Source organism: Heterocephalus glaber, unplaced genomic scaffold (assembly GCF_053883595.1).
Source record: "Heterocephalus glaber isolate CG9 unplaced genomic scaffold, H.glaber_assembly_v1.0 deba00001472, whole genome shotgun sequence".
Classification (NCBI taxonomy): domain Eukaryota; kingdom Metazoa; phylum Chordata; class Mammalia; order Rodentia; family Bathyergidae; genus Heterocephalus; species Heterocephalus glaber.
Window position 1 is genome coordinate 48,463,400 of NW_028258315.1, and position 12,565 is coordinate 48,475,964.

Here is a 12,565-nt window from a genome sequence, read left to right on the forward strand (position 1 = left end):
CTCAGCCAAAGGCAACACAGGGCACTTGCAAGATCAAGGTATACCTTTTTTGTCTTCAACAAAGATGGGGGGGCGGGGATGGTGACGACTGGTATTGGGAGGCACTCTGGTAGGAGAGACTTAGCTTCACAGAGGGGCAGAACAGGCACAAGACAAGGGCACAATTTGGGAGCAAAGCCAGATGAAGTCCTCATCACTGGGTGTTGGCTGTCCTCTCTAAAAACCGGTCCTGCTCCATGCCTGGGATGTACAAGGCAGCTGGCCACAATACCAACACTGACAAAACCAGCACTATGGTCCTTCCTGCTGGCCTCCACTTCCTGTTCCTGGCTACTGACCTACTGCTCTTCTTACACCCATAAAACATCTGCCATCACCAGAGTTCAAACATACTTTAAGACTCATCTGTAGCCCTTAGTGCCATATGGGTTTGACAGATGGAAGACTCTCACTCTGAGCTCTCAAGAATGTCCCAGATATCTAAGTGGAGGCTCTGAGGTTTGGTGGTCATGATGTTAGGGCTGGGATAGAAGCCTCACTCCATTACTCACTAGCTTTGGAGCTTGGGCAGGGTCAGTTAAACTCTCTAAGCCAGATCTGCTGAGGCTAAGAAATAGGAATAGTAACCCTAACAACAGCATCACCACATCATAGAACTGTTGCCTGCATCAAGTGCTGAAAATGTCATGTGGCACAGGAAGCTGCCACAACTGAGTCACCAAGAGAGCCTGTCTGGAAGGAACTACAAAAGCCTTAATTTGGCAAATGGATGGAAACATATCTCTCCAGGAGGAATATACACACCCACTGTAATGTATTTCTGCAGCTACAAAATGGAGACAGGAATGAGGAAAATTCCAGAGAGATTTCTGGAAGCACTGATTCCATCCAACTCCTTAAGAAGAGGAACTCTCGCTGGGTGTGGTGGCACATGCCTATAACCTCTGCACTCTGGGAGGCTGAGTCAGGAAGATCACAAGTTTGAGCCCAATTTGGGCAACTCGGCAATTTGAGACTCTGTCTCAAAATAAAAAAATAATAAAAGTGCTGGAGATGTAGCTCAGTGCAAAGGCCCTGGGTTTAATCCCCAGTACCAGAAAAAAAGCAGCAGCAGTTCTAAGTTTGTGGAACAAAACCCTGGTAGTGTCAGCAAGCTCACACCAGGTCTTAACCAGGAAGTATCAGTTCTCACCCATACCCCAGACACTAGGCTGAGGTTCCCGAGAGACATCTACACCTCCACAGGCATTGTCCTGCCCTGACGATTGTCTATAACATCTCTACCCTCCTATTTGCCTTTGTCCTTGTAGTGCTCTGCCCAGGCTTGGTGTGTGGTAGTTTTTCAGGCAACACTCTGAATTTTAGGAGGGAGAAAGCCTTCCTCTAGATCAGAGCCACAAATAACAAGAAATAACAGGAGCCCTTTTATGTGTTCAATGTGATCATACATGGAATAGCCCTAGCGGAAGTCCAAAGTCTGCACAAACAAGAAAGAAGTTGAACCCAAATAGAAATCTCCATGGAAATGCCTCTTGTCAACAAACTTGTGAAACGTTTATAGGTACAGCTCAGGATGATTGTTAAATGGTGGCTTGGGAATCCCCACACTATGTCTCACTGAAGTGTCAAGTTTAAGGGAGGCAGCAGAACTCATGATCTCAGGTTTTTATGTAGTTGGAGTTTTCATTCATTTCTTAAGAGTTTTAAAACTTGCTTAGTTTTCACACATTCCACTGGCTTGTGACAAGACCCTGAGCTCATGGAGGCCAGGAACTGCTCTAACACTGAATCCTCAGCCTCTTGGGTGCCTGCTCACTAGCTGAATTTGTGAACCCGCAAGCAGACTCCTCTCTAGCACCCATTTTCCATTAAAGCACTGAGCACAGGTAGGGTGTGCAGTGTATAGTCCACAAATGTCAGTGGAGGTAGCAGCCCAAGTCAATGCAAAGGAGATAAGGGAACAACTCTTCTAATAAAAATATCTCCCAAAAAAATCCTTATATCAACCATAAAGTAAAATTTACATGAATACTGAATTAAAATATGCAATGTACTTAGAACAGTGATTAATAAATACCAATTCTCATCAAATTATGATAAACCTTATGTAGGTTCCTGAGCATTCAAAAGAGCCTTTAGACTGACTGAATCTTTATGGTGACTGGGATGGATTTATGTATAATTTTAATGTTCTCTTACCTAAGGGGTTTACTGAAGTCTTTTAGAATATCAGACAGACCTCAATGATAAGCACATTTAAGAGATGTAGCTATCAATGTAAGACTTAGAAGGACAAAGCAGAGGAAAGCCTACAAACAGAGCAACATATATAGTAGGTGCTCAGTAAATATTTTTTACACTTGAATCTACACTTTGCTTCATCAGACTCATGTGCCCTGTGTTTCCGGAGAAAAAATTTGGAGAAAATTTTTCAAGTGGGCAATTCTTACTGTGGTCCAACTAAATGGCTACCGCTCTCCTAGCCTTGGGCCTGAGTTTCATGATCCTGGAGAGAAGTGGATTGGGTGGGTGGCTGAGGTAAAGTAACTCCAGATGTCATGTGCTTTCACAACTGCCTTACCTGAAGAGTAGGAGGACGCTCGGCTGCTTGGAGAACAGGGGACCTGCAACCCAGCAAACCCCAGGCTTCTCTGGGATCCTCTGTCAGAGTCAAAGCTTGTCTGGGGGCTGTGCCCCTGATCTTTCTGCCCAGAGGCCCGCTGATACCAGCCACGCAGGTGCTCTGCAACTAAGGCCTTGTGGATATTTTTGGTGATGTGCTCAGATTTCACAGCAGCCTTCCTGGGCAGCCGTAGAGTTGCATACGGGTTATGAGGTACGCGGTCCACCTCATCTTCATGGAAGGATCTGCTATAGTCCCTTGGGCAGTCGTATCCATAGTGGGCTGAGGATCGGTAGGAAGGATTGACACTGTACTGTCCCTCAGTGTCATTCTCATAGACGTAGCCACCGCTGTAATACAGGTCACACTCTGCATATGGCGCATACCCAGAGATATAGTAACTATAAGAGGGTGGCTCCTGACTCTTTGGGTAGACCCCATTCCTCACACTCTCCTTCTGTGCCAGGTTGGGCATGCTTCCTGAATTGGAAGCAGCAACATTCTGTTTCCTTGACCTTCTCCGACCCCTGGCACGTGTGTCCAGAGTCTGGGTGGTGTAATAGGGTCCAGCCGCGGCAGCAGGTGTCACATAGTAATACTCCGTGCTTGACTGGCTAGTGTAGGAAGACCCATCATCTAGGATCTCGGTGCTGCTGCTTCTTTGGGATTTGGACAGGGAGAAAAATGGTTTCTCATCCATCTCGGAGAGCAGGTGGGACTGAGACTCGAGGCTCCCACTCCGCTGGCGGCAGTGCTGAGATGCAGATTCAGGTCTGCGAGAGGACAAAGGCAAATGTGTACATGAAAAGAGGGAAAGGAGGACCCTGAGACAGAGAAAGAACACCATGTCGAATGATTTCATGGCTGCTAAATTGCAAGAGAATTTCTTGAAGTTTCCAAGGCTGACAGTGCAAGAGAATCCCTAGGTCCAAATAACATGCTAGAGGCCTCTAAGTTCATTACCACAGTCAAAATGAGAAAGAACTAAATGCTCTCAGGCATGCAAACCAATCATTTCTCGAGGGCAGGGAAGATATAAATTAGTTTCACACAGCCTGCCTCAAAGGGTGAGAATACCAGCTGTCATGTCTTTGGAGGCTCTTCTCTTTCAACAGAATATTAAGGTAAATTAGGCTGAGTGGAGGTAGCACTGCATGATGGAGTGGAGTGTGGACCTTGGAGCTAGAGATATCTCCATGAATCAGGGCTCTGGCATTTTCCAGGTTTCTGATCTGGGGCAAGATTTCTCGTTCAAGAGATGCAAATGGAAACAATGCTGAGATTCCACTTCATTCCAGAAAGAATGGCTGCTATCATGAAATCAACCAATAACAAATGCTGGCGGGGCTGTGGGGAAAGAGGAACCCTGCTCCACTGCTGGTGGGAGTGTAGACTGGTGCAACCACTGTGAAAATCAGTATGGAGATACCTCAAAGAACTAGGACTGCAAGTCTCATTTGACCCCGCTATTCCACTGCTGGGGACCTTCCCCAAAGAATTAAAAGAATCATACCACAGTGATATATGTGCACCCATGTTCATAGCAGCGCAGTTTGTAATAGCTGAAACTTGGAAACAGCCCAAATGCCCATCAACTGGAGACTGGATAAAGAAAATGTGGTTTTTTTATAAAATGGAGTACTACTCAGCCATAAAAAATGAGAAATGAGAGACATTTATAGCTAAGTGGATGCACATTGAGGCAATACTCTTAAGTGAAATAAATAGGACACACATGTATAAATACCGAATAGTTTCTCTGGTGTGAGAAACTGAAAGTGTAAATAAGAACTGAATGTATAATAGGTAATGTGAAATAGGAAGAAAAGGGGCAAAGGGGAAGGAAGTGGGAGGGCTAGGGAAAAGGATAGAAGGGAATGGGATTAATATGAGAAAATGGAAAAATAGGAACAAAATCTTTGTAAATAGGGAGGACTGGAGGGGTTGAAGGGAGGGCTGGGCAAGGGTGAAAAATAAGAACCAAGGGAGACTATGTAAAGGTGCAAATTTCCAATGAGGAATGTCATTATATTGTATACCTAAAATGTACCAATGATTAGAATGAATAATCGATAATGCAAAAAAGGAAGAAAAGGTCCAAAGGGGTAGGGGTAGTGGGAGGGGCAGGGGAAAGGAAAGAAGGAAAAGGAAAAATGATGAGAAATGGAAAAAATGGAAATAAATCTTTGTAAATAGGGAAGGGTGGAGGGTGTGAAGGGAAGGCTAGGAATGGGGAAAAAATAAGAACCAAGATGCATTATATAAAGGTACAATTCCCAATGAGAAATGTAATTGTGTTGTATACCTACAATGTACCAATAAAAGAATTTAATACAAAAAAAAAAAAAGATTTCTCGTTCATTTGTTCATTCATTCATTCATTCATTCAGTGGTATTGGTGATTAGGCCTTGGCACAGGGCTACATCCCCAGCCCTTTATTTATTTATTATTTGAGACAGGGTCTTGCTAAGTGGCTAATGTGCCCTGACTAGGATAGAACCTGCAATTTTCCTGCCCTAGCCTCCCAGGGTGGTGGAATTACAGGTGTGTATCACCATGACCATTTTGGGTTTTTTTGAGAGGATCTCACCATATAGTCCATGGTTGCCTTGAACTTGATATTTAGTCCAGGCTGATGTCAAATTTGTAAGCCTCCTGCCTCAGCCTCCCAAGTGCTGGGATTATAGGTGTGAGTTACCATGCCTAATTTAAGGCAAGATATCCAACCTCTCTGAATCTTGCTTCCTTCTTTGTAAATGAGACAAAAATAGTACATACCTAATGACCACTTCACAATAGGTTCGTTATGGGGACCAAATAGCATAGCATGTATAAAACATTTAGCACAGCACTCAGTAAACACATAAAAGATCGCTGTTCTTATTCTCTTCATCCTCACCATTTAATCATGAGTAGTAGTATTGAGTTGGGGAAATTACTAACAATCCAATGTACACCTAGACAAATGTATCTTTTCTTTGCTGATCTATTTAAAACTGTACATAAGCAGAAATGTGTAAGAATAAACAGGGCCCGGCTACAGAAGTCACTTAGAATGACAAACAAAACAAAACAAAGCAAGAGAAATGTTCACGGGTGAAATCAAGGGAGCCAAAGCAGAAGGTGGGAAGCTCTTACTCCAAGTGGCTGCTGCTGTAGGCGTTGCGGGTGAGGACTGGTGTGGTGGGCACGCTCCGGCCACCTTGGGGCCGCCTCTCCAGGGTTTTGTAAGGACTGCTGTGTGTTGACAACATTTCTCTGTGATGATTAAAAAAAAAAAAGAATTCAAGAAACAGTAAGTCTCCCAACACATCTGGGAACCTTGTCATCAGCCTATAAGAAGCTTACTGGAAGCTGACAGAAAGGGCGTGTAAAGAGAAAGATGCGAAAGGGCTCTCCGTGGGTTCATATCTTGCTGGGTTCTAGATGAGTTTTAGAGGAAGCACCTATAGTGTGACTCTCTGGGTCATAAATATATAGGAAAAAGTGAAAGACTTCTACAAAATAGTGAACTGAATAAAATATTGTAGGCTGAAAGCAACTAGAGTAGGGGCCAGAAAATCATTTAAAAAAAATACTCTAATAGTAAATATTTTTGCCTTTGAGGGTCAGATGGTTACTGTTGCTATTTACTCTGTCCTTGTCATAGTACAAAAGCAGCCATAGTAATATGTAAGTGAATGTAAGTGGCTACATTCTAATAAAACTTTATTCATGGGTACCAAAATGTCAATTTCATGTAAGTTTTACATGTAATCAATATTATGGCTGTTGGGCTGGGGATTTAGCTCAGTGGTGCCACACCTGCCTTGCAAAGCACAAGGCTCTGAGTTCGATCGTTGGTACCACACACACATACACAAATTATAGCTATTGATTCCTCCTCACCAACTATTTAAAAATATAAAAACCAGTCTTAGGTCATGGATTGTCCAAAAACTGGTGGCAAGATGGGTCTGGTCCCTGGACTGCTGTCTGGTAGTCTCTGGACTAGCAACATCCTTAAATCCTTTTGTCCATTTTCCAGCACAATGAAAAGGAAAATAAAACTTAAGGTTAATCTTTAAAAATTAAAGTAACTTTCTAAGGGACTAAGGGGCTAGCTTATGCTTAGCAAACAGGAGGCCTGAGTTCCCTCCCCAGCACAATGTCTCATTACTTGTAATAAGTAATTTTACTTATTACAAAGATGAGTCAAATTTATTACAGAAAATTTCAAAAATACAAATAAAAATTTAGGTGCCCATAACCTGATACCTCAGATATAACATTAAATGTTTTTGTATATTTTTATAAGCATATATAGTGACAAACATCTATAGATTTTTTTGGGGGGTGGTACTGGGGATCAAACTCAGGACCTTGCGCTTGTGAGGCAGGTGGAGTGCCATTGAGCTAAATCCCCGGCCCCCTCATCTATAGATTTTTAATAATAAAAACTGAGATCTTACTGCATGTATATTCCCTATCAATACTTTCTTGTAAAATGTGTATCTAATGTTTCATATTGCCTAATATTTGCCTGTAGTGTCATTTTAATGACTACACATCGTACCACTGAATGATTTTTAACCATAATTTAGTTGAGCATTTAGGTTGTTTTTGATTTGTCCCAAATGTGAACAAGGCTGTGATGGGCATCCTGAGGTTGAGTAATCAACTCAACAGTAAAGACTCCTATGAATGAAACTGCTGGATCAAAGAGTAAATCCATCTTAAGCTACTGGAGAAGTGTGTATAACCATTTTTAAGATAATGATTCCCATTTATGATTTTTCCTTTTCCTGAAACAGATTTGCTTGCCCTAATATAATAAACATGCTCATCAGGTGCTCTCTGATAGGACTTCCTGCCATGATCGAAATGTCCCACTTCTGTGTTGCCCAGCATGACAGCCATGAGTAACATGGGGCTCTTGAGCACTTGATAAGTGGCTAGCACAACTGGGGAACTGAATTTTAAACTGAATTGACTTAATTAGATTGAATAGCACAGTGTTAGTCCCTCGGAGCTCCACTGTTTCAGGCAAAAGTTCCTAAGTGCTAATTCCTAAACCAGGCTTGGTAACGTGAGAAAGTTTTCACTGGTCTTTGCCAAATTAGAAATATAAAATTATATGATATATTTTCATAAGTCAAAATTTATTTTATTTGAGTGATCTTCTTTTATTTTGAGATTAATTTATCAGCTGAAATGCTAACATGTTGCCTAAACTCCCATCAGGACCTTTGGAATCCACCTTGGTGTAAATGTGAACTCCTATATTTAGTAGATGATGAACCCAAAGAAGTTTTTCATGGTTTTTGGTCCTCAGTGTATTCATAGTAAGGACAGAAGGAATAATTATCAGAATTGTGGTAAGAATTAAATTTGTTAATACATATAAAAACATTTCCAATAGCATCTGGCACATAGTAAGTGGTCAGTAGATGTGAATTTCTTTCATTATTATGACAGTGATGCCAATGGGTATATTTTTGATACTTAAATATCATTTATTTCATTGATTCATGGTATTATTGGTTTGAACATTTTACCTTGGCAAAATAAACAGGTCTCATCTTGTGCCCTAATTTTAAAAAAATTAGTAGAAATCCATGCAACCAAATTCTGAGAATCATACTGGGTTTTTTTTGGTTATGGGGATCGAACTCAGGATATTTTTTTTTTTCTGGTACTGCGGATCAAACTCAGGACCTTGCACTTGTGAGGCAGGCGCCGGAACCACTGAGCTAAATCCCTGGCAGTTTGTTATTTTTTTAAACCTAATCACACTGTCCAGTTAATATTTACCTAAGTCATTTGAGGGGAGAAAAAAATTGTGTTATCTATTTTACGCACTAAAAAGTAAATGTATTTGCAGACTCAGAAGTCAATCTTATTATTAGTTTAGCAAAGCAGTGTTTAATGATGGTTTCCATAGACCAAAGGTTATGAGATTGAATTCTGGACACCACATCTGACATAGTTTGGATCTTGAATGTCCCTCAAGCCCCACATGTTAAGAGGCAGGGTCTCTAAACTGGCACTACTGGGAGGTGGTGGAACCTTCAGGAGGAGTCTGGTAGGAGGAAGTTAGGCCACGGGGAACACACTCTTGAAGGGAAGACTGGGGTCCTGGCCTTTTCCTCTCATTTTACTTCCCAGCCATTACATGCCCTCGTTGTGATGTTCTGCCTTGTCACAGGCCTAAAGGTGACAGTGCCAACAGACCATGGACTAAAACTGAAAAATCTGTAACTGAGCCAAAATAAACATTTCTTCCTTATAAATTATTTTAGGTATTTTGGTATAGTATTGCAAAACTGGATAACACAATACCCAAATCCAGATGATAATAATGTCCCTATAACCAAATTTAAATCAAATAGACTTTAAAATCAAGGAAAGAGCCAAAGACTTTAAAAAGTATTTTCAAATGTTTTAAAAATATTTCTATTTGCTCTCAACAACAAATCTCTGGGTCAATTTCTATGCCTCAGTTTTACAAAAGAATATCTTTTGAAAGAATAAAAACATGTCATCATTTTGAGGGAAGATTTCCTCGCTGTGAGGCATTCACCTTATTAAGATGCTGCTCACCTGGACTGCCTGGTATCCCCAAGCTGTTCACTGATGGATGACTTTCTGAAATGGATTCGCTCAATACCGAGAGATTTGGGGGGAAGAATTCTTGGAGAATGGGGTACTGAACTTGGTCGCTGCCCAGCAGGACTGAAGGCATCATTGGCTAAAATAAGTAAATGAATAGATGGATAAACAGGGGTAAATAAATAAGTAAATTAATACCTTGCCAATATCTCAAAAAAGAAATTGGAAGATCTGACAAACAATGTGTTCTTCCGAAGACAATGTTTTCAGACATAACTTGTCAGAAATTAATTTTTATATTTTATACACTAGATAAAGACATGAATACTCTCCCAGGGTTGGAAGAAACTTTTGTCAATTCAATAGTAAGGAACTCACTAGGACAGAACAGGTGACACCATCTTTTAAAGTGTTTATTAAAGAAAATCCTCAGAGGGCAAAAGGCCAAGAGCGAATAGGCAGACTATTTCTGTCCACTTGTAAAGTTCTTAGACTTGTGATCTACAGGCTCATCATGCCACCAGAAGTGATGAAACTGATTTATGCTGCATCACTGCAGACTTCTTAGGTCTACCACCGACATTTGCATTTTCAAAGAGCAATGGCAAGCACGACCAGGCCTTAGCTCAAAGGAAGAATTCTAAAATGGCAGAATTTTATGTACCATAAAATTCAGGGGAAGATAAAGAATGGAGGGTGGCAGCTTCCTGGAATTCTTTAAATCATATCAGATAGTTTACCAACTCAGCTGAGTAAGCATCAAGGACTACAAGGAAATACTGACTCACTTGGTATGAAACCCAATCCAACATGAAATGGAACCCACCTGTATGAAATGACAAATGACATGTAACCCAGCTTATAAAATGTGACCTCTTAAGGAAAATAAAATAAATTTCCACCTCTCCTGAAAACAGTGATAATCAAAGTCTACAGAACAGTTTCTAGGTTCTGATACTGGACTCCAAATACGTAAAATATCATCACCAAGAAAAGTTAGGTGAAGGATTCTGTGTTATTAGTACAATTCTCTGTGAGTTTATAATTACTTTAAGATTTTTTTTTTTAAAAACCAGGCATGATGGCATATGCCAGTAACCCCCATGCTCTGGGAGTCTGAGACAAGAGGACCACAAGTTTAAGCCTCGTCTGAGCAACTTAGTGAGTACCTGTTTCAAATAAAAAAAAAAAAGGTCTGCAGATTCAGCTCAGTGAGAAAGCCCAATGCCCAGGACCGCAAAACAAAAAACAAACAAAAATAATTACAGGGCTTTAAAATCCTCACTGAGAGACTTACTTATGCTGTGGTTTTCTGATTCCCTGAAGTAATGTGATTTGGATGGAGTTAAAGTGAGTAAATGGTAAACTATATATCTCCTTTCCTAAACATTTTACATAAGTTAGTTTATTCCGCTTTTCCCAAAAGAAAAACAAGTAGGCTGTACTTAAAGTATTATCTTAGTATTTCAGAACACTCAAAATTTTTAAATCAAGAAAGAAGTTTCCACTTACGATCATCATAGGCAGTGTCAGACAAGGAGCTACTCTCTGATGGGATGATGTCTTCTGTGAATAAAAATAACTGCTTTAGTATAATTGTGCATTTACATAATTACAGTGAGTTCAATGAAGCAATTTTTGATGAAGTACATTTTATTTTCATTTAGATAAATATAACTAATTACAGTACATTAAGAATAATAAACTGTTGTAAGGGTTGACTCATTTACCACTGCAGATAGAAATGTCTTACGCACTGCACACACACAACAGTAGATTACGGTGGTCCCTCAATATCTTTGGGAGATTGGTTCCAGCACCCCTCCAAGGATGTCCAAGTACCTTATATAAAATAGCACTGTATTTGCAGATTCCTGCACACCTTAAATATTTCTAGATTACTTATAACATCCAATACTATGTAAATAGTGTCTAACTAGTTGTTACACTGGTTGTTTAGGGACTAATGAGAAAAAAAGGTCTGATGAGGCAAGTTTTTTTTTTCCCAATATTTTCAACCTTAGGTTGGTTAAATCTGCAGATGTGGAACGCGAAGATAACAAGGACTGACTATTCTTTAAATGGAAGAGACAGCCTAGGAATTTTGATTCTAAACTAGTTTGTACTGTTCCCTCCACATAGAAAGAAAACTTTGCCCTCTATATTTAGTGCTTACAGCCAACAAACTGGAAACGCCATTCTTGTCATAAATGCAAAATGTTACCTGAAACCCATTTGGATCCTCGTTTGAGAATCAACTGTGAGTACACTTTATTTTTGATCCCCCCCGCACCCTGGGGGAAAAAGGCCTTAACTTAACAGCATGTTCACTTTGTGGTATCTGAGCCTTCTAGTGAGACCAGGCTTTCTCAGTAGTGGTACAACTGGCCCTTGGGAATAATTCCTTGTTCTAGGGAGGTGTCTTATGCATTATAGGACCAGCAGTAATCCCACCCTTGATTTTTACAACCCAAAATGTCTGCAAATATTGTTAAATATTTCTGGAGAACAAAACTGCCCCTAGTTGAGAACTACTGAATAGGAAGATTTGGGTTTAAATATTGGTTTTATCCAGGCACTGTGGTGCACACCTATAGCCCCAGCTACTCAGGTGGCCAAAGCAGGAGGATTGCAAGTTCGAGTCCAGCCTGGGCAAATCAGTGACACCTTGACTCAAAATAAATAATAAAAAGGGCTGGAAATGTAACTCAATGGTAAAGTACTTGCCTAGCGTGTGCAAAGGCCTGGATGTGCAGATGGGGGGGACGGGACTTGTTTTTGCCATTTATTGGCTGTGAGACTTTGGGCAAATTACTTCACCTCTCTAAGCATCATCTGGCTCAGCTCTAAAACGGGGGTTACAACAGCACCTATCACAGAATCACTAAATGAAATAATGACATGAAGATCTTGGCCCAGCTGCTTGCACATGACAAATGCTCAGTGATTATTACCTGTACCCTCACTTTTGTGACCAACATTCATTGTTCCAGCTAGAAATGACATCCATAATGCTCAGAGTATTACTGGTACCTATTAAATCTTAATGTATTTAGTGAAAAGTGACATCTCAGATGTGTTGATAGGTTTTTGCAAATCATTCTGTACTCAGTGTTGAGGGTTTTTGGCCAAAGATTCTAGGCAAACATGACACCCCAGTGTAAGCTTCACAGCCATTATGAGGGGACTCTCTCCATCCAATCTCAAATGCTAATCTGTTTCGGGGCTGGGCGGACCACCTCTTAATTAGACACACAGTGGAGGCTGGAGGCGAGGTGCCATAGTAGTCAGCTGTTGGGCACACTTAAAAAAAATCTATCCAATATTTGCTCACACAGTGGCACCATCTG

General features: G+C 40.7%; 1 protein-coding gene across 8 annotated transcripts in view; it reads right to left on the reverse strand.

The window, feature by feature from the left end:
• The window catches only part of Frmd4b (FERM domain containing 4B), a 351,908-nt gene that overhangs the window by 6,803 nt on the left and 332,540 nt on the right, over window positions 1–12,565 (reverse strand). For 7 of the 8 annotated variants that reach the window (XM_087182007.1, XM_087182006.1, XM_004854185.4 and 4 more), the window contains 4 exons: window positions 10,728–10,781; window positions 9,207–9,354; window positions 5,763–5,882; window positions 2,582–3,396 (listed from right to left, as the gene is read on the reverse strand). In XM_087182007.1, the coding sequence (XP_087038133.1) occupies window positions 2,582–3,396; window positions 5,763–5,882; window positions 9,207–9,354; window positions 10,728–10,781 (1,137 nt within the window). The remainder of the gene's footprint in view (window positions 1–2,581; window positions 3,397–5,762; window positions 5,883–9,206; window positions 9,355–10,727; window positions 10,782–12,565) is intronic. The other variant, XM_004854187.4, reaches the window with a different exon arrangement.